Source organism: Argentina anserina, chromosome 5 (genome assembly GCF_933775445.1).
Source record: "Argentina anserina chromosome 5, drPotAnse1.1, whole genome shotgun sequence".
NCBI classification, from domain to species: Eukaryota; Viridiplantae; Streptophyta; class Magnoliopsida; order Rosales; family Rosaceae; genus Argentina; species Argentina anserina.
Genome location: NC_065876.1, coordinates 16297488 through 16319719, shown reverse-complemented (window position 1 = coordinate 16319719; position 22232 = coordinate 16297488). Strand labels below are relative to the sequence as shown.

At 39.8% G+C, this 22232-nt stretch overlaps 3 protein-coding genes and 1 pseudogene across 4 annotated transcripts; 3 read left to right on the top strand and 1 right to left on the bottom strand.

The window, feature by feature from the left end:
• Window positions 1-350: 350 nt before the first annotated feature.
• Window positions 351-2218, top strand: LOC126793601 (bZIP transcription factor 60). The gene is made up of 2 exons (XM_050520166.1): window positions 351-916; window positions 1462-2218. Exons 1-2 carry the CDS (start codon window positions 444-446, stop codon window positions 1940-1942), a joined length of 954 nt encoding a protein of 317 aa, XP_050376123.1. The 5' UTR covers window positions 351-443; the 3' UTR covers window positions 1943-2218.
• Window positions 2219-2552: 334 nt separating this feature from the next.
• On the bottom strand, window positions 2553-4613 carry LOC126793608 (uncharacterized). 2 transcript variants are annotated; one of them, XM_050520173.1, is made up of 2 exons: window positions 4551-4613; window positions 2553-3315 (listed from the first exon to the last, which is right to left on the bottom strand). In XM_050520173.1, the coding sequence occupies exon 2, from the start codon at window positions 3298-3300 to the stop codon at window positions 2866-2868; it is 435 nt and encodes a 144-aa protein (XP_050376130.1). In that variant the 5' UTR covers window positions 3301-3315; window positions 4551-4613; the 3' UTR covers window positions 2553-2865. The 2 variants fall into 2 exon arrangements, with proteins under 2 accessions (XP_050376130.1, XP_050376131.1); XM_050520174.1 differs by lacking the exon at window positions 4551-4613 and adding an exon at window positions 4161-4525.
• A 233-nt stretch (window positions 4614-4846) lies between these two features.
• Window positions 4847-7521, top strand: LOC126795610 (F-box/LRR-repeat protein At4g14103-like; annotated as a pseudogene).
• A 9533-nt stretch (window positions 7522-17054) lies between these two features.
• Window positions 17055-21934, top strand: LOC126793594 (pyrophosphate--fructose 6-phosphate 1-phosphotransferase subunit alpha). Its single transcript, XM_050520158.1, has 19 exons — window positions 17055-17220; window positions 17780-17952; window positions 18147-18259; window positions 18405-18479; window positions 18570-18683; window positions 18764-18831; window positions 18951-19034; window positions 19285-19338; window positions 19502-19582; window positions 19688-19781; window positions 19858-19931; window positions 20141-20251; window positions 20336-20380; window positions 20460-20516; window positions 20676-20780; window positions 20860-20976; window positions 21151-21257; window positions 21352-21517; window positions 21715-21934. The coding sequence occupies exons 1-19, from the start codon at window positions 17131-17133 to the stop codon at window positions 21841-21843; spliced, it is 1857 nt and encodes a 618-aa protein (XP_050376115.1). The 5' UTR covers window positions 17055-17130; the 3' UTR covers window positions 21844-21934.
• Window positions 21935-22232: the final 298 nt, after the last annotated feature.

The window sequence follows — 22232 nt, the reverse complement described above, 5'->3', positions numbered from 1 at the left end:
GATAGAGTAGTTTAATGAAGGTCACATTAGTGAAACAATAGATTGACGAGTTAAAAAATACCATGTGGCGACATACTATTGGTTAGAGAGGACCACTGGTCTTGATGACGTGGTTCTCCCGTTGTACTGAAAATTTCTCGTGTCAGGCAATGGAGAGGTTTGTTTTTACCTACTTGGCGCAACCCTATTGGTTCAATGACAACATCCCCTCAAATGATCAAATCCTACGTGGCTGAGAATAGAACCTCAAAAATCAATGCGAAAAGTCACGACACGTGACCAACCAGCCTTTTTTATCTTACCCACGAAGCTTCGGCGAAGCATTTGAAACAGACTACGCGTTTCTCCCTTTGTGCGCTATTATAAATTCTCCCCACAAAATGCCACCACCGGTTAGAATTAGGGTTTTGTAAATACACACACACACACCTTCTTATCAGCTTATGGAATTTGACGGAAGCCTTGACTTTCTGGACACCGGCGTTGACGTGATCGGAGACATCGACTGGGATTTCGTATTCGACGACGCGAATGGGTTAGGTCTGCTCAGCCCGACCCTCACGCCGGCGGGGGACGGGGCTTCGCCTTCTTCCTCGTCGTCATCGACGGTGGAGAATTCTCCGGCGATCGCGGCGACCGGATCGATGGACACGTGGATCGGCGAGGTGGAGGACATGCTGATGAAAGACGACGACGTCAGCAAGGTGGCTTCGGAGGAGCCGCCGAAGGAGTATTATGAGAATTTTCTGGCGGATGTACTCGTCGACTCGCCGCCGCCGGTGGCGGAGTCTCCGGCCGACGTGGACTCGAATTCGAACGGCTCCGCCGAGTCGGAGAAGGAGAAAACCGACGGGTCGCCGTTGAATAATGATACGGACGCTGACGCTGACGATCATGTCTCCAAGAAACGGAGAAGGTACTGTTAATTTATTAATCATATTAGTCTTCAATAAATTATTGAAATCGAGAAGAATGCTTGAAATTTATGACTTATTTATTTATTTATTTTATTTGTGTAAGATATTCATATGGCTTTGACGATTTGCCTGAATGTATGCTTATATGTCATCAATAAGTGTAATCATATTTCAGAGATTTATGACTGATTTGTTTTTATTCAGAGTCTGGTGTGTTCTGTAATTATTGTGATGTTTGTTCAATTTTATTGATGCATTTGTAAAAGCAAGTTTACGTATGTGGAAAACTAAAATAAGTCCTTGTTGTTATGCTTTGGTTAATGGAGAAATTGATGAAGAATGAAACATAAAAAACAACGGAATTTTTTGGTGTTGTTATACTTTGGTAACTGAGCTAGAAATAAGTATAATGTATGATAAATCTAAGGAGTATGAAATTTGAGTGTAGAGATGATCTCCGAATTATCTAAATGCAAAAGAAATCTGTGTTTGGTTATATATGATATGATCTGATAGTAGTGAATATGGTTTGTAATCATTCCAGGCAGCTGAGAAATAAGGATGCTGCGATGAGATCAAGGGAGAGGAGAAAAATGTATGTCACAGATCTGGAGATGAAAAGCAAGTATTTGGAAGGCGAATGCAGGAGGCTGGGGCGTTTGCTTCAGTGCTGCTATGCCGAGAACCATGCTTTGCGACTTAGTCTACAGATGGGCAATGCATGTGGCCGTGATGTTTCTGGTACCAAGCAGGAGTCTGCTGTGCTCTTGTTGGAACTCCTGCTGTTGGGTTCCCTGCTTTGGTTCCTGGACTCCATGTGCCTATTTACCCTGCCTCTAATGCCCCACCTGCTACTACTAACTCTAAATCAAGAGCAGGCAAACAAAGCTCTAGAAGGTGTGGGTCCAAGAGCAAGAGGGGAAGCAAATAAGATGGTCTTGGCGCTTCAGTCTCAATCTTTTGTAATGACTAGGAGGTGTAAGGCCTCCAGGACGAAGATGAAATATGCTATTTTTGTCTCTTGAGTATCTGACTGAGCTCTGCTCTCCCCTCCCTCAAACATGAAGAACTACAAGAACTACTGTGATGGACTCGGCCGTATAGCTGGTTCTATGTTCGTTTTTTTTTTTTCCTTCAATGCTGGTTCTTTAGGTATTAGGTGTATTATGTTTAAATCCTGGCAGAGAGAACTATTTGAACCATGATCTATGTGTAGTATGTTGTTAGGTATGTATGAAACCTTGCAACTCTGCTCTTTATCACTTTGGATATGTCAAATATATTTCGATTTTCTTCGTACATTTATGATGTTGCTTTAGCCTCTGCCGTTGCATGCTCTTTCTGTTGCCCGTGGAAGAGTTTCCAGTTCAGATTTATCCAATTGACCACTTGAGTGTTGTGGATGATAGCTATGATTTACCGAGGATTATAGTGATCAGTCAATTTTAATGAAAACTTGAGTGGCAGCGATATCTGGTACTTCAATTCGAATCCTGCCCTTAGAAGACTTGCATCGGCTCGTCCAGCCCCTTCAGTGTCAGTTTTTGTGCTTTCTCCTTTTGGATCTTTATTGAGGTCAGACGAAAATAAAGGGTTGAGGCCATTTGATGAATTACAATAACTTCACATCAGGCACTATATTCATATATCATATATTTCTCTGGTGAACTGAAATGTCACAATGTTGCCTTAAACAAGTAATTATCTATCAATGCAGCGCTTCCTCTGTTAGCATTCGATAACCCTATATAGTGATCCCTAGGGGGCATCTCTTCAATGTATGTTTTTAATTCAATGTATGTTTTTAAGAAAAGTAAATGTCGCCACTGATAACAGTTCATCTCAGCAAGAACAGTAATTAACAATGACTTGGAATCTAAATACTACTTCCCGGCAAAAATTACCCTATTTCCGATTGTTGATGCTAAATTAAGGAGCACCGGTCTGGCTAACTTTCTTGCCTGTCAGTCGAATCCCCAGCTGGATTAGATTTGTGCTCTGAGCTCTTACTCATAATATCTTCTTCCTTCTCCAATTCTGCTTTCTCAGCCTCGAAGAAAAAATCATAGTAATCTTGGTTCTTTGTCATACACTCATTCAAAGTTTTGAAGACATCAACACACTTTACAGCGGCATAATCCTTGTTCTTCTCAGACTCTTTAACGCACTGTTCCCAAGCTGCGAATCTCTCTCCACATGGGCCTGCTTTCATGAATAAGCAAAACCCGCACTCATCTTTCTCTTCCTCTCCATTTTCTTCATCATCTTCTTCATCTTCATCTTCTTCTCTGACATTCTCTGATTGGCTTTCATCTTGCTTTGATGGGAGCGGAAGTGTGGAGTTGGAAGAGTTAGGTACGCTTGTGATGGAAGCACCTTCCATGGATGCTCAAAGCCACTTAAACATGACAATATGATAAAAACATGGTGTCAATAATATTCAGAAAGATATAACTGAAGTAATTGCAAGAAGATATACAATTTACAGAGTTAATGACAGCCACAAGAGTTAAGGCCAATGATTATTTATATCACTTATACAAATGGTTATTGATGAACAAAATGGTAGAACTATTTAGACTCTCTTAGACCTTACTATGTCACATTTAAGCTATCAAAGAGAAAGGTTTATTATTCCAGGACCTCAGTTCGTCAAAAGATTATATGTCCCCAATCAATCCCAATCACCAAGAGCAAAACAGGCTACAGGAATATGAAAAGACCTTAGCCACATTGTACTCTTGAGTAATTAAGCTCAACCCATCATCATGGAAAGAGAACAAGAGTTTTCATACCCATCAAGGAATGCTGTGTTACTAAAACTAGACCAATATTCATATTCTCATTTCCATTAATGAAACAAACTGTCTGGACCAATATATTTCATCATGCAAGGTGACAGTAAGTCTACACAAACAAAGCCGAAAACGGGTCAATATTGGTACCTAGTTTCTGTCACCATATAACATTCCAAATGTAATGCACCCCTGAGGAGGTGTATTTCTGATCAATAGTCTTGGCACAACTTTCGTAAACAGCAAAGACCAGCCCGCATTTGAAAAAAAAAAAACAAATGATGACATTGCAACTTAGTGCACAACAATCCATCTCTTCTGAGGATTGACATAGGCCAGAGTGACAGTGCATCTCACAAATAGTTATAATTGAAAAAAAAGATAAAAAGAAAAACCACAAAATGGAATTATAGACCATGGACAACAACGACCCAGTATAAAAGCTCACAGGGCTTCTCAAAGCACCAAGTACGTAAATTAGACAATATGTTCAGATACTCAAACTAGCATCCTCATATGCGTGGAGTTCGAAATCAGGGCTATCCTTCTTACTTTTCTCCCCTTAAGCCTCTTAGCAACAAACTATATCTGAAACTGATGGGACGAGGTTTTATAAACTCGTATATTAACACATAAAAGGATATCCCATACAGCTATACAAGTACTATATTTCAATCCAGAAATGCACAATTTTGATAACCTAAGCTAAAGAGAATATCAAAGGCAAAATTCAACTACAACTAACTAAGCATAAACAATTTAGAAAGCTGGATTATGTGGTTCGTAATCAGAACAATGCAGCCATGTATAAGCCCTAAAACAAGTATTTGAGACTTACCGCGGCGAGATTTCGTTGACGGCGGCGACGAAAAGTCGGCGGCTGATTGAAGTAGCTGGAAACTCTCTCTCCTTCTAAATTAATCACTATTATTTGATAAAATAAAAATAAAGAGGAACGACGCCGTTTAAGGAAATTGGAGAATAAGACTTAATTTTTAATATTTTATTTATTCATTTGGGCGGGATTGAGGCCAAAAGGAAAGACGAATTGGCGCTCTTTCTTTCGTTCTTTTTGGCTCGGTATTTAATATTCTAAATCTTCAGTGTGGTTTCACTTGTGTGCTGCTGCAGAATGCATACTTCAACTTCGGAGCTATATCAACTTTGGGTAAGTTCCTCCCCTACTTCTAGCTTTATGGTTATTTGATTTGATACATTGATTGATTTGGTTCTGGCAGATATTTGTTGGGCATTTTGAATTGTGTTTAGAGACTAGAGAGAAGCATTATAGTCAGCTGATCTCTGTAAGGGTGACATGCAGAAAACGCCTGTTTCTGAATTTATATTCTGTTTAACCAAATTTTGGAAATAAACCTAATGACCCAGTTAACCAGAGAAGGATTAACGAGAGATAGCAATAGTTGTAGGATTGGTACTCTTGATGTGAGTTGGCCAGATGGTCATATGTAGTACAGTTGCATAATTATGGATTTGATTCTGAGATTCAAAGTGAATGGTTCTCTAATGCTCCAGAGTTTGTTCTGGATGCCATCTCTTACGATTGTAATCGTATGTTTCAGTAATAACGTTCTCTTGTTTAAAAAAAAAAAACAGAAAAGTTGCATAGTTTTGGTACTCATGTCTATAAGTCATTGCATGTAGGTCAGTAGGTGTAAAGGTGATCTTATAAGTACAAGTAGTGGCCAAGTAGAATGGAAAACAAGCATAAGGTATTAGCAACTGGAAGTTCTCAAGCTCTTGGAGTTTGTGCTGATACTCTAAGAGATAGATTCACTGTTCTGCCTGATGAAATTGCTCTTGACATACTATCATTGCTGAAAGCCTGAACCTAAGAGATCTCACTCGAGTAGGTGCTGTGTCAAAGAGATGTTATGAGTTTTATCTCTCAACCCTGGACGGCAGTAATGATACCATCAAGATCACATCAAACAAGATGAATTGTTTCAATCAGTTCCTGCGTCGTCGTGGGAATAATAAGATGCATCGTTTTGGTCTTACTTTGAATATCCTGAAAGGCCTCTCCTGTAAGTTACCCCGAGTCATGAGTTGGATCGATAGAGCAGTCAGCTGCAGTGTCGAAGTGCTTGATCTTCGGTTGAATATTGTATTCAAGGGGAATGTGGTAGGATTGCCAGCTTCCATATTCAGTTGTGGTCTTGAAATCACTATTGGTGGACATGGGTGATATTTTCAAAGTGCCATCCTTTCCTTGTCCAAATAACCTCCAAAGCTTGCACTTGACCTATGTTAGATTATGGGAGGGGTTTTCTGAATGGATCTCTGGTTCCTGCAAATGCATTAAGGAAATGGAGCTTAACTCGGTTCGCATAGAAAATGTAACCATTGAGAACTCATCTTTAACATCATTTACTTTTGAAGCCAGTTCCAACCTCCGCTGTCTTAAAATCTCTGGTGAGAAACTTGAAAGTATACATTTTAAAGTGGAAATTCCATGAGCCTGGCAGCAGATCATTACATGTTTGTGCTCCAAATCTAACGTATTTGAAGTGGACTGGGAATTTGTTAAGTGACCCAAAACTGGGGGAGTTATTATGCTTAGAAAGGGCTGAGCTTAATCTAGAGTCCCGGTCAGGCACTTTTTTCTGTGACTTTCAGGTATGCAACTTACACAGCAGAATTATCCTCTTTTAGCGAAAGCAAGAATGCTGATCATGAATATATCTACTTTACAATTTTTTTTAAAGACTTTTACATTGATCAAACCTTGTCCATGAGCGCATTGAATCATTTGAATGCACAGTAGGGTCGCTAGTAGTTAATTTTAATTCTTTTTGATCTATTGATGTCATTGGTTTTTCTATAATGCTATTGACTGATCAGGGGCTACTTGTGATTTTGGAAATAGGGTGGCTAGATGCAACTGATTATAGTTTTAGGTTTAAGAGTGAATGTACATATCCCAGTGATAGTTTGCCTTCACATTTCTGCAGGCTTTGTTTAGTGAAGGTTCCATGAATGTACCAATGTTTGATACTTCTTACTTGCGTATAAATACTTGGAATTTGAATAATACTCTAGTCCCAGCGATGGCCTCTCTTATGAGAGGAATGTCAAGTTTGAATACATTGGATGTAAAGTGCGACCCTTCCCCCTTTTTCATGGAACCGAAAGTAAGTTAAAAGCTAGTATACGATCCTGTTTGTTCCCTCACACACCATACACAAATGCAAGGAGACTAAAATAAGGAGCATACTGATCTTGGTCAAAGTTCCATTGATAGAAATACATTTTAGTTTTTACAGTAATGCATGATCCTCTGCAGAATTTATGGGAATAACATGTTCTTGAAAATATATGGTTAATCATCTTTTTCCTTAAACAATACTTTTAAACTATATTGCTTATTGTCCCTTCAGTCGTGTGGATTCAATGTGAAATACTGGAAATCCCAAAACCTGGATTTTGTAGATCAGCTCAAGGAGGCAACGATAGGACTTTCAAATGGTCACAATTCATGGCAATTGGCAAGGTTTATTCTCGAGCATGCTCAGAATTTGAAGAAGATGACCATATTCTATTTGCCCACAAAAGCACATGCTATTGATAAGGTGAGGGGCAGCAAAAAGGTCTCCTCTGCCATAGTCAAATTTCACAAGAAAAGGGTGGACAGATCAAGGACTAATTTGTTGATGTTTTAAATTTCTGTTTGGTGTTAGCATAGGAGGGCGTTTGTTTGGAAGGATCAGAATCTTGAATGTGTTGTTTTTAATGTTGCTGTCAACAGGGTAAACTGTTTCTACTTTCTGGATGTTTGATACTACATATTGTTGGTGCGCTGTTTCTATTTCTTTCAAGTTAATTACAATGAGGAAGATTATAGTTTGTATGCTGTAGATTATAGGGCAACTCTCCAACTCTTGATCCGTAACAAGAGTTGATAAATCTATGCTCACAGCAAAAGCAAATAGCAGTTGCATGTTTTATGCTACCAGCAGCAAATAGAATTACGGGGATCTCATGTTCTCACTGCTTGTAAGTAATCTACAGTATTTCAAGAGGTACCCTCATCACGCACCCAGATTTTAGTTTTGGGAGCTTTGGATATCCACTTTCCAGAAACTCACAGGTCTCATTTGTGCTGAAGTTTTTTCTGTAACGTGACTTCAAATATCATAATATATTATCCGAGTTAAACGTAGGAGATTCTGCTCAAGTAGTTGTGAATTGTGATTATATAAATATGATACGTGTTTATACATACAAAAATCAAAACTAAAATTTTCTACAATGTACACTGAATTGGAGGGAAGAGGGAGACATAGAATTGTGAGCATAAATGAGCTGTGTGTGAGTTGTGTAAAGCAACAACCATGTTACCCATAGTGCTAGAACAGCTAGGATTCATGATTAGTGATAGTGCTAATGTTCAAAACAATTCCTATAAATAGCTAGACTTGTATCAGATCAAATAATCAATATCAAGCAGTTTAATTACCTTATTCCAGTTGGTATCAGAGCCAAAACGCTCTGTTCTTTTCCCTTTTTTCTGTTTTTTCCTTCCGGCCGTCGTCCTCTCGTGCTTTCCGCCGCACTCCGGCGTCTCTTGACGTTGCCGTAAACTTTCCGCTGCTCCTCGTTCGTCGCTGCCCTCCACACTCGGCCCGACGTCGCTGCCCTCCGCGTTCCGCCGCTGCTGCTACCTCCGACGTTGCCGCTCCGCCGTTGCTGCTACCTCCGACGTTGCCGCTCCGCCGTTGCTGCTTCCCCCGAAGTTGCTGCTGCCCCCAACGTCGCCGTTCGACCGCGCCTATCCTCCGCACTCCAACGCTCATCGATCCGCAGTCAACCCAGGGTCGTCGTTCTGCCGCCGCTGCTGCTCCCGACGTCGCCGCTCCGCCGCTGCCGCTTCTCCGAAGTTGCTGCTGCCCCGACCCCGCGCCGCCCTCCTTCCACAATTCCTTTTTTTCGGGTTTGAAATTGGTTTTTTCGCAGGTTTGGGATTCTGTCGAATCCTTAACCCTAAACAACCATCCGGGTCAACCCGACCCGGCCCATAAATATTTTCAACCCGGCCCGACTATATCCGACCCGACCCAGAAAGTTTTTGACCCGGATCCGACCCGACCCGTACAAGTTTGACCCGGATCCGACCCGACCCGTCAACACAACCCGACCCGGTCAATTCAACCCGACCCGGTCAATTCAACCCGACCCGGCCCGGTTATCTTCAGTCAGTGTATACTCACCGACAGTGCAAGTGCACCGGCGACAGATTGTTGTCCATTCCTTGTTTTTTTTTCTTGCGGTCTAATCCCTGATTTTTACATTGTTCTTTTTCAATGGGTTCTGGACACGAAGCGGAGGGCTCACAGCTTCTTGATGTTCCGACCTTTGAAGTATCTGTCAAAAGTTCTGACAGTGGTTCATTTGGAGGCGCCAAACTCAACGGAACCAATTTCCGTAAATGGAAACGACTTATGACTGCTCATCTTCGCGGCATGCATAAGATGGGACATGTCACCGGCGTTACTAAGGCTCCTAATCCTGAGGATATTGTTGCCTACAATAAATGGGACGACGATGATGGTCTTGTTATGTCTGTCTTGTGGAAAGCTATGAATGATGAGATAGTTGATCTGGTGGAGGCATGTACAACTGCGCAGGCAATATGGGAGACATTGGCCGGCTTATATACTAATGATTCTGATTTCATACAGGTTCATGAGTTAATGTGCACAGCTTTGACAATACATCAGGATGGGCAACCGGTGGCGCACTATTTCACCAAACTAAAGAATATTTGGGCTGAGATTGATGTAAAACGTCCTTGCATGATTAAAAATCAAGAGGATATTATTTGGTACCACAAGGAGAAGGAGCTTGAACGAGTTCACCATTTCCTAAAGGGTCTTGATGCAAAGCATACCAATGCGAAAGGCGAATTACTCCGAATGACCGAACCACCTAGTTTACTCATCGCTTTCAACTATATCCGAAAGGATGAGTCTCAGCAGGAGAGTATTCTTCAGGCACCGGCTGTCGTTTCCAGTCTCACTGTTCATGCACGATCTCCGGCACCACCTCTTCCACTAGCACCTTCTCCGGCCCCACCTCTTCCACAAGCATCTTCTGCTCCCCTTCACCGACGCGGACCACCACCAGGCTTCGGGAATCCGCCTCGCCCTTCTTGCTCTTATTGCCATGATACTAACCATGCTCGTGCGACCTGCTGGAAATTATATCCACACCTTAGGCCTAATTATCTTCCCCGGGCTAAAGCAGCTCTTGAATTAGTTCCGGAACCAGATATCTATGGTGTGGTTGGACAAGATCATCATACAGCAAGAGGAGCAACACCCACAGCATCAATAGCTGGTCGTGGTAAGATTGGTATGGCTTTACATATTTCTCACTTTGTTGGTTTTGATACATGAATTATTGATTCTGGTGCATCTCATTATATGACTTATGAAAAATCTTTTTTTACCGTATTGTCACCTCCACCCGTACCATATGTCACTAATGCTAATGGTGAGGCATTTCCCGTGTTAGGGACAGGGTCTGTTCGTATTACTCCCACCATAGAGCTTCACAATGTACTCTATGTACCTGCTTTATCTCATCATTTGATATCTGTTCCCCAATTGAACGCTGACGCTCAGTGCTCTGTGACCTTTTTTCCTATGTATGTGATATTTCAGGATCTTCTCACCGGACGGGTAATTGGTCGGGGGTATCTGAGGGGCCGGTTGTTTCATCTGGATCTGACATACGCAGGGGACAAACCAGGAGGACAGTCTCGGACCGCTTTACTCTCCACTTCTGACAAGCTAAGTGAAGTTTGGTTATGGCATCGTCGCTTAGGGCATCCATCTTTTAGTGTTATGAAAAAATCCATGCCCACTTTATTTATTAGTGTGGACGAGTCTTGTTTATGTTGTGAAACATGTGTTTTAGGCAAGAGTCATCGCTCTACTTATTCCCCTAGTACTTCTCCTAAAAGCTCTATTCCTTTTGAATTAATCCATTCTGATGTTTGGGGACCCTCTAAAGAGTCTACTGTATCAGGAATGCGATACTTTGTGTCATTTATTGATGATTGCACACGTCTTTCATGGATTGTCCTTCTTAAAAATAAAGATGAGGTTTTTCCAGCTTTTCGTGCATTCCATACCTCTGTCCAAACACAATACAATGCCACCATTCGAGTTCTTCGTTCTGATAATGGGGGGGGAATATGTGAATCATGTCTTTCAGGAGTTCTTTAACACACATGGGATTGTTCATCAAACAACATGCCCTTACACACCTGAGCAAAATGGGGTTTCTGAAAGAAAAAATCGTCATTTACTTGATATGGCTCGATGTATTCTCGTCAGTGCCCACATGCCTAAATACCTTTGGGGTGATGCTGTCATTACTTCCGCCCACCTTATTAATCGTCTTCCATCTCGTGTCCTTCAAGGGCAATTTCCTTATGAGGTGCTTGCATCTCATGTCTCATTACCCTCTTTTCATAATCTTCCTGCCCGTGTTTTCGGTTGTGTTGCTTTTGTACATCTTCCACAACATCAGCGTTCTAAGTTGGATGCTCGGGCAGTTAAATGTGTGTTTGTTGGGTACGGAGGACATCAGAAAGGGTACCGGTGCTATCATCCTCCTACTCGGAAGTACTATGTCACTATGGATGTTACCTTTTTTGAAGACATGAGTTATTTTTCCTCTTCTAATACTGCTCTTCAGGGGGAGAATTCATATTTTGAAGAGCTATATCATGGAGAGGGGGAGACAAGTGAGCCAGTTGATCTGGTAACAGGTTCTGTTGAAATTACCAATGTGTCAGCCACACAGGCACCACCGAAGGTTGTCACTCCAGAGACTGAGGCACCAGAAGCTGACAACACAACTGCCCCTCATGTCTCCCGTACCACTGTTTATACCCCTGACCAATGCTCTCCTGGTACAGAAGATCACAACACAACTGCCCCTCATGTCTCCCGTACCACTGTTTATACCCCTGACCAATGCTCTCCTGGTACAGAAGATCACTCATCTGAGGTTAGTCATTCTATTAGGGCCACTAACAGACAATATGTTTTGCCAAATAGGTCTACTCGGGGACAACCAACAAAAAAAATATGAACCTACCCTTCAGACTAAAGCCAAGTATCCAGTGGCCAATTTTATATCTACCAAAAGATTATCTAAGTCATATGAGTCATTTGTGAATCAAATATCTATTGTATCAGTACCTAACAAAGTGCAGGATGCATTGGGAGATCCAAAATGGAGGAAGAGATGGAAGCATTACAAAAGAACAATACTTGGGAGATTGTACCTCCACCATATGGCAAGAAGACTGTAGGATGTCGTTGGGTGTTTACAGTAAAACATAATCCAGATGGGTCAGTAAGCCGGTATAAAGCACGCCTAGTAGCAAAGGGGTTCACCCAGACATATGGCATAGACTATGATGAGACATTTGCACCTGTTGCAAAGATGAACATTATCCGGGTATTGCTCTCTGTCGCTGCTACCTTGAACTGGCCACTTAGACAGTTTGATGTCAAGAATGCATTCCTTCATGGAGAACTGACAGAGGAAGTATACATGGATCTTCCGCCTGGATATGTGGCCGCTTCCCCAAGTAACTCCGTATGCAGATTGAGAAAGTCTTTGTATGGTCTTAAACAGTCACCTCGTGCCTGGTTTGGAAGATTCTCACAATTCATGAAGAAACTTGGCTACATACAAAGTAATTCAGACCACACGTTATTTCTCAAACATCAACAAAGGAAGGTAACAGCTCTAATTATATATGTTGATGATATGGTAGTCACTGGGAATGATACTGTTGAGGTGGATAAATTACAAAAACAGCTTGCCACCGAATTTGAGATGAAGGACCTAGGTACACTCAAGTACTTCTTAGGCATTGAAGTAGCCCGGGGAAGCAATGGTATCTATCTGTGTCAAAGGAAATACATCCTTGATCTACTAACAGAGACAGGTATGTTGGACTGCACTCCCATTGATACTCCTATTGAGCAAAACCATCGGTTAGCAGAGTATCCAGATCAAGTCCCTACTGACAAACCTCGTTATCAGAGACTAGTCGGGCGCCTGATTTATCTATCACATACCAGACCAGATGTTGCATATGCAGTAAGTGTAGTAAGTCAGTTCATGCATAACCCCAGTGAGGACCACATGGATGCTGTTGTAAGGATCTTGAGGTACTTGAAGTCAGCTCCGGGGAGAGGAGTAATGTTTTCTAATCACAACAATATCTTTGATGTTTGTGGCTTCACGGATGCAGACTGGGCTGGAAATATTACAGATCGGAGGTCCACATCAGGGTATTTTACCTTTGTTGGAGGGAACCTTGTTACGTGGAGGAGTAAGAAACAAAATGTGGTAGCTCGATCTAGTGCTGAAGCAGAATACAGAGGTATGGCTCAGGGAGTATGCGAGTTGTTGTGGATTAGGAATTTGCTACAAGATTTGGGTGTTAAACCTAAGTGTGCTATACAACTATACTGTGACAACAAGGCAGCCATTAATATTTCACAGAATCCTGTGCAGCATGATCGTACAAAACATGTAGAGGTTGATCGTCACTTTATAAAAGAGAAGCTAGACGCTAATATCATTTGCTTTCCGTTTGTTCCTACAGAAGAGCAACTTGCAGATATACTCACCAAAGGAGTGTCCAAGAAGGTTTTTTATGACTCACTTTGCAAGTTGGGCATGGTTGATGTGTATGCGCCAACTTGAGGGGGAGTGTGAGCATAAATGAGCTGTGTGTGAGTTGTGTAAAGCAACAACCATGTTACCCATAGTGCTAGAACAGCTAGGATTCATGATTAGTGATAGTGCTAATGTTCAAAACAATTCCTATAAATAGCTAGACTTGTATCAGATCAAATAATCAATATCAAGCAGTTTAATTACCTTATTCCAGTAGAATGAAGATCAAAGTGCTCCTAAACACTGTATCATGGAAATAGAAAGCTTATCGTTATGATGCGACAAGATGCCTACAGACTAACCTCCCTCGAATGAAACCGGTCGTCACAAAGACGGCCAACAATGATATTTTCTACTGATACATCCCCTGGTAATTGGAGTCCAGAAGATTGCTCTTTGAAATAAGATGCCACAGCACATTGAGGAACTTGAAGTCCTCCATCAAAACTCTCTGATCTGCAAGACATGCACCTTTATGATTATTACTAAGAAAAAAAAAATACCAATAGTATTTCCAGATCGGGGGGGGGGGGGGGGGGGGGGAGTGATATTTACAGTTCATCCCCTACTTTCACTAATGCTACTAATTTCACCAAACATGAAGGATTTAGGACTTATTTAAGCATAGCCAAGTATAAGTTTATGAACTGTAAGACTACCTATATCATTGTCCGTGCACATAAGAGCGAGTACATTCAATCAACAAGTAAAAAAAGAGACCACCTATGTTAGAAAGGGGGAAAAGACTAAAACAAAGTTCCAATTATCACCATGAAAGAATACATAGATTAAAAGTCCCGGCAATGGTCTCTCTTATGAGAGGAATGTCAAATTTGAATACTTTGGACATAAAATCTGACCCTCCCTTCTTAATCCGCAGAACGAAAGTAAGTTGAAAGTGTATGTTTCTGTTCTCTCACTCACACACCATACAAATGCATACAGACTAGATTGAAGAACATATTGATTTTGATGAAAGTTCCTTAGTTGAATTAGATTTTATTTAACTTGCACTTCAAATTTATTTATTTTTATTCATCTTACATTATAGTCTTACAGTTATGTACGATCCTCTGCGGAATTTATGATAAATACACCATCTGTATTCTTATAGAGTACCCCTCTAATTTATTTTGCTTTTCACCTCTCCAGTCTTGCGGATTTAATGGGAAATACTGGAAATCCCAAAACCTGGATTTTGTAAATAAGCTTGAGGAGGTAACAATAGATCTGTCAAATGGTAATAATTCATGGCAGCTGGCAAGGATTATTCTTGAGCATGCTCAGAATTTGGAGAAGATGACCATATTTTATCCACCCACAAAAGAACATGTTATTGATAAGGTGAGTAACAGCAAGAAGGTCTCCTCTGCCACGATTGACTTTTGCAAGAAACCTATAGAAGGTTTCCTTTATCAAAGAGTATTTTGATGTTTTAAACATTCTGTTGGATGTTAAAGCATAGAAGGTTTAGTTCATCAAATAGAGTGCGGTTTGTTTGAAAAGGAATCAAAATCTTGAATGCTTTGTTTCTAATGTTTCTGTAGACATGGTAAAGTGTTCTACTTTCTTGATGTGGAAACTATTTATGTTGGTGAAATGTTCTACCTTTTTCGAGTGTAACTCTAGTACAGGATCAACATATGCAGATAGCAGAGCAAATAGCAGCTGCATATTTTAGGTTAGTACTCAAAAACCTGGCAAACATCAGATGTACTCATGTAAGTATGTGCAAATGGGAATTGATCGACAGATTTAGATCCACCATGTGAAAATGTGAAATGTTTTTATTTATTTTGAAAGGATAGAAAATGATTCTAAACTTAGATTTAGGTCCGAAATAAAAATATGCTTCATCGCAGCAAGAAAAATTTGAAAATTTGATCCACAGCTGAATGTTAGGTATAGAGATGCATGACGAGTGTTCTTCATTGTCTGGTTAACGCAGTTAGTTTGGTAAGAGAAGACAGTGAATTACGCAAATGCCCTTTACCGCGTATTAAAAACGAATGTGCGTCCGTGGATGCTCCCGTCCTATGCGGCCTCTGCCCAAAATCGTCCATCTTCCAGTCAGCTTTGGCCGACGTGGCATTACGAAATCAAACGGCGATTACGGAATTGCCCTTCAGCTTCGAAGGTTTTTGTTCTGCATGGTTCTGAATTTCTGATTGCTTATTTTAATCAAGCAACTTGAGGAAAAATTGAAAATGATATTTCCATCCGTTAATTTTCTATGGTATGTGAAAACCATGTCCCTGGTTTGGTGATGGAAAGCCTTCTCTTTGGTACCTATGGTTTTGTAATAGTGAAAACTTTGAAATACTTCGGCTACCAACAGAAAAGGGCAAGTGCTCAACACTAAACTACAAAGTTTCATAATGCCATGCTTATGAATGACAACCGTTTCAAAAGTTTTATCCCGAAAATGACGTTCTCAAGATAAGTAGAACTATCATATTTGTCTATTTTATATTTTTGATATATCTAAAAACTTAAAAGTGAAGCCTTTGGAAGAATCTAAGTGACTAAATAGTAAATACATACATTTTAGTAAATAGATGACCACTGGTGGACCTTGGGTTGGGGGGGGGGGGTGCATGACCCCACTGATTTTGTAATATAGTAAAATTTTTAGTGTTATCTTATGGTTTGCTTAAATATCAACATATATGCCATCATAAAAAATTAAAATACATACTACATATTAATATGTTCCCACATAAATAATTTTCTGGATATGTCACAATAGATGACCATTCCACTAATTTGTTAATGTTGATGCAATTTAACAGATTGCATACTAATATGCTAAATAATTTTTACGTAGTTAAAACAACTAGACAAAAAGAAAAATTGACGAATCAATTCATCCAATTTGAAGCCATTTATGTCAAATGATTAACACAAAATTAGTAATTTTTAAATAATAACTTCCCAATTTTCTCTAATGCACTCATGAAAATATCAAAATTAAATTATCTGGTTATCAGAATATGAGTCCCACAATATATCATTTAACTTAGACATGAAACAAAATCTCCTAGTAGTAATGTTTGCGTGTGATCTTGATATGTAATAACCAAATACAACCAATTAAATTGAGGTGAAAGAAAAAATAGAAGAAAGATCTTATAGTCAACTGAATACTAATTGTAGATAGAGAAAATAACGGATCTGATAAAACATCAAATTCCATTATAATATAATGGTAAAAACAAAAACAAAAAGCGGTAAAAGGCCAATAAACCAAAAAGAAGTAGTCGGGTAATAATGAAATCCTGATTATTACCACTCAAACGTAATGAATCTACGAGCAAAATTTGGCAAGCTTATCTGGTCTGATTTTCTTGGATGTGGGTCAGATTTGTCTTGGTCAGCAGATAAGCATAGGAGGGTAGTAAACGGAAAATGACGTAACTAATACAAAAACTAGGGGCATATCGGGAGATTCAGTGGGTAAAAAATGACCAAAACCGGACTATTTGGTTGGTCGTATCGCCAGGGGTGGCCTGGTCCATTTGTCTTTTGCACCCCCACCCTATAAAGCGCTCTTTTGAAGCCCACGCTCTCACTCTGTAGTGCTGCTACTGACCTTTCCACCAAGCCAACCGATTCCAATTCTCTCATTCTCTCATTCTCTCATTCTCTCATTCTCTTCCTCCTCCGCAGTCTCACTCAATATTCCCATGGATTCCGACTACGGCATTCCCCGGGAGCTCTCTGACGTCCAGAAGCTCCGATCTCAGTACCACCCGGAGATTCCTCCTTGCCTCCAGGTCCATCCCTCCTCTCTTTTCCAATCTCGTTTTCGTCTTGATTTTTTGGTCGTCATCGTCGTTGTTTTGTTCTCGTTGTTTTTTTTTTCTCTGTATGAGATTCAGATCCGGTTGTGGTTAGATCTGTTGTGTATTTATGATCGGAGAAGTTAGGTGGAAATCGCTGTGATTGAATCTGTGTGTTTTGGTTTTCTGGATGCGATTGTTGTTGATGAAATAAGTCTGCTGCATTGTGTGTGTTTTGACTCAAGTGTTGCGGAAATACTGTTGTATGTATGAATTTAGACTAGGATGGTTCTACTGTTCTACAGTGTCTACCTAATGAGATTCGCATGCTTGATTTAGTGTAACACTTTCGGAGATGTATTGAATTACTACGCAGCAGTTGAGTGTGTTACTGTGCAATCTTTAAACTCTTTGAGGATTATTTAGTTGTTTAACTTAATGTTTTTTCGTTTTGATGAAGACCAACTGTAATTGAACCTGGTGCACTTTTTATATTCCAGAGTGATGAAGCTTTTTTCTTTTGCTGAGGTTGTGTTTAAACATTGTTGTGCAGGGGACTACTGTTAGAGTTGAATTTGGGGACACAACTACAGCTGCAGACCCCACAGATGTCCATACCATTGGTCGATACTTTCCACACACTTATGGACAGCCCTTGGCTCACTTTCTCAGGGCAACTGCCAAGGTTGCTGGTGCTCAGGTTATTTCTGAGCATCCGGCCATGAGGTAATCAGTACTGAAGTATTTACTCTTTTTTCATCTTTTCTTTTTATTTCAATGTGAATGGGCGTGGTCTCCTCTCGTGGATATCTATCAATTCCATTGCATACTAATGCACTAGCAGTCTAGCATACTGGTATTTATGTTGTTTCACCCATATTATTATTTGATGCTAACGTTAAATTATCTTGTCCTAACAGAGTGGGAGTTGTCTTTTGTGGGAGACAATCTCCTGGAGGACACAACGTCATTTGGGGCCTTCTCAACGCTCTCAAATCCCATAATCCCAAAAGTACCTTACTTGGGTTTTTGGGTAAGCTGTGTTCACTAATTTTGGTCTTTGTATCTAGGTTTTTTTTTTTTGCACTGTATTCTGATATGTATATGTGCAACTCAGCATCTGTTTTCTGATCAAGGAGGTTTCCCTTACTAAAGATGATGCTGTTGTTTGTTCATAGGTGGTTCTGAAGGTTTATTTGTACAGAAAACTCTTGAGATAACAGATGATGTTCTTGCCACCTACAAAAATCAAGGTTGGTGGTGATAACATGAATTTTGTCTGCTTTTTGGACTGTTATATATTTGAAACTTAAGAGCTATATGGTATTGTTGTGTGTGGCCAGGTGGTTATGATTTGCTTGGACGGACAAAAGATCAAATCAAAACAAAGGAGCAAGTTAATGCTACATTAACTGCATGCAACGCTCTGAAGTTGGACGGCCTTGTCATAATTGGAGGTAAACTTCATGTGTAAGGTTGTGCCAGTTCAATTATATGATTACACACACATGAGTTCTAATGTTTGATATTCTTCAAGGGGTGACATCAAACACCGACGCAGCCCAACTGGCGGAGACATTTGCTGAAGCAAAATGCCAAACAAAGGTACTTTGCAATTAGTACTTTTGTAATATATCATTTTATTTTCTCATATATGTTGAAATAAAGTCTTTTCTATGCAATTGTCTTATTATTCTACCTGGCATCTTCCAAATCTTTTTCAGGTGGTTGGGGTTCCTGTCACTATGAATGGAGATCTTAAGAACCAGTTTGTGGAAGCTAATGTTGGTTTTGATACAGTATGCAAGGTATTAGACATATAATGTGGACACTCTCTCTTAGCTTTCTGAAGTCCCTTTTAAACTCTGTATAGTATCCCACATTGCTGTAAAAATGACTTTTAAATGTAGGGGCACAGGCAGTCTTACATACACTGATTAATTTCTCAATGCTATTCATAGAACAACCATTTCTCTGTACCTGGCATCTGGTTTGATTATTTATGATACTCTTTGGCCTTGTTTGACATTTCAAACCTTTGCTCTTTCCTGTACACAGGTCAATTCCCAGCTTATCAGCAATATGTGCACAGATGCTCTTTCTGCTGAAAAGGTATAATACATTTGGCATAATTTTCTTTACAAGTTAATATATCATTTTAAGTGTTATCTGTGTGTTATTACTTGCATGTATATTTTTGATCTACCTCTTTATGGTGATCAAGTTTTCTCATCTGCATGCACTCAACCTCTGAAACTATCTTTTTTTTTTCCAGTACTATTATTTCATTCGACTTATGGGCCGGAAGGCATCACATGTTGCCTTGGAGTGCACTCTCCAGTCTCATCCAAACTTGGTTAGTATCTCTATATCTTTTGTTTTGTTTGAACAATCTTTATATCTATTCATCCTTTAGTTTTCTTAATTAATTTCGCCGTATTAAATTATATGCATTTTGCAGGTAATTCTTGGTGAGGAGGTGGCTGCATCCAAGCTAACACTGTTTGATATTACAACCCGAATCTGTGATGCAATCCAAGATCGTGGCGCACAAGGTCCCAATAAGTTTTGTTGCTTTCTTATCCTTGTTTGGTTTTATGTATCTGTCCTTATTCATCTTATCCCGTGCAGACAAGAATCATGGTGTCATTCTATTACCAGAAGGTCTTATAGAAAGCATTCCTGAAGTTTATGCCCTCTTGAAGGTAACTGAACACATTCTTTCCTGCGTATGCTTATCTCTTATGAACGTCCAAATTTCAAGTCTAATGAATCTTCTCTGGGTTATTGTTTTGACTAAGAACCATGGGTTCTCATTAAGTGTTGATGTTTTCATGCAATATCTAAAATTTGTCTCAAATTTTCTTCCTTTTGATGTATATCCTAATGGTATTTATATGTTAATACTGGACAGGAAATTCATAGTTTGTATAGGCAAGGAGTTTCTGCTGATAAAATTGCTACACAACTCTCACCATGGGCATCCGCTTTGTTTGAATTTTTGCCATATTTTATCAAGAAAGAGGTTCTTATTTGCTTTTATTATGTTTTTAAAATACTTGCCGTTTAGCATTCTTGAAGGATAATGGGGTCCATCTTTTTGTGACAGCTGCTTCTTTTGCCTGAATCAGATGACTCTGCACAGTTATCTCAGGTAACTGACGGTAATTTTTCCTGCTTTCTTAGTGAAATACGAACTACAGATTCTTGATTTTTTTTGTTTTGTTCTATAGATTGAGACAGAGAAACTTCTTGCACATCTGGTAGAGGTGGAGATGAACAAGCGCCAGGTATGCTTCCTTCAACTCTCTCTTGCCTAATATTTTTGTTTTATCATTTGAATTTATAGTTTTTCCATTGGTAAAAAGTTAATCAATTAAAGATGGTGTACCTTTGAAGATGTTGGATTCTTTGTCCGACTCTTAGTTCTCATGTCTGGTTTTCAACAGAAAGAAGGCACATACAAGGGGAAGAAGTTTAATGCTATCTGCCACTTTTTCGGTTATCAGGCTCGGGGGTCCTTACCATCGAAATTCGATTGTGACTATGCTTATGTAAGTTTCCTAGGGTAATTTCATCTCATCCCAATTTGTAGTAGTATGCTTCATCTTAATATGATTTATGTTCTTGCAGGTTCTCGGGTACATCTGCTACCACATGCTTGCAGCTGGTCTGAATGGTTACATGGCAACTGTAACTAACCTGAAAAGTCCTGTGAATAAGTGGCGTTGTGGTGCTGCTCCATTTACGGTAGGTTTTTTTTAATTACATTATTGTTTTTTATTTACATTGACTTTTGTATATTGTTTTTCCTGCCCCTTAAGTTTTCCTCTGTGTTTTAGTGGTGAAGACATTAATTCTGTTTCACTATCCACCAAATAATAGGATCATAACTCTATTTTGACCACATTGTATTACATTTAGGCCATGATGACCGTAAAGCGCTGGTCTCAAAATCCTGGGTCTACCGCATCCGTTGGAAAACCTGGCATTTTTCCAGCTACAGTTGATTTGAAAGGCAAAGCATACGAGTAAGTACTGATAGAAAGCTTGGTTGCAGGCATTCCAAATCTGAGGATACTCACCTGTCCCTCGCTCTATTTTACTTTTTGACTATCTATGCAGGTTGTTGAGGCAAAACGCTACAAAATTCCTTCTGGAAGATATTTACAGAAATCCAGGGCCTCTTCAATTTGAAGGTCCAGGCGCCGATTCCAAGGCTGTAAGTCTCTGTGTTGAGGACCAGGATTACATGGGCCGCATCAAGAAACTGAAAGAATATCTTGACCAGGTAGGGTTACGCTAAACTCATTAAGAGTTTGTCATTGTGAATACTACGTAATCAATATCGACAGTCTTGTAATTCCTATATGTTGTGTTGCAAATATGTGTTCCTGCAACTTTTTTGTAGACATCATTGCTGATTGGTGTGGCTTTTTTAGATATATGGCTGGTTCTGATAGATTTTTACCCCCCTCACTTTTTCAGATTCGAACCATTGTAAAGCCTGGGTGCTCACAGGAGGTTCTGAAAGCAGCTTTGAGTGTTATGGGCTCTGTTACTGAAGTCCTGACTGTTATGTCCTCATCTTCGTTGAATGGGCCGTCATCTCTTTGATAGCAGTTTTATTGTTCATCAATCAAGCTGCTGTACAGGGAGTGTGCTAAATGTTTTCACATCTCCCATGTCTAATACGAGGAACTATAGGTCTCTGGAAGTGTTAAGTTATGGCAATAATCAGATTTTGATTTTTTCCCTTTTGCTATTAACTATTTTGTGCAAAATAATTGAGTTATATTAAATTTTGTCACAGAGAATATGATTTTAAGGAAAAAACTTGCGTACAAACTAGTATGTACGCGTGCGTCCAAACTCTCGTTTATTTGCACACTTTGCGAATATAAATACATGATTTTAACCGTTCAAAAGTTTAGTTTATTACTAAAGATCATTTCTGTAAAATATCAACATAAACAAAAATCGTCTTCATAGTCGATTGCATCAAA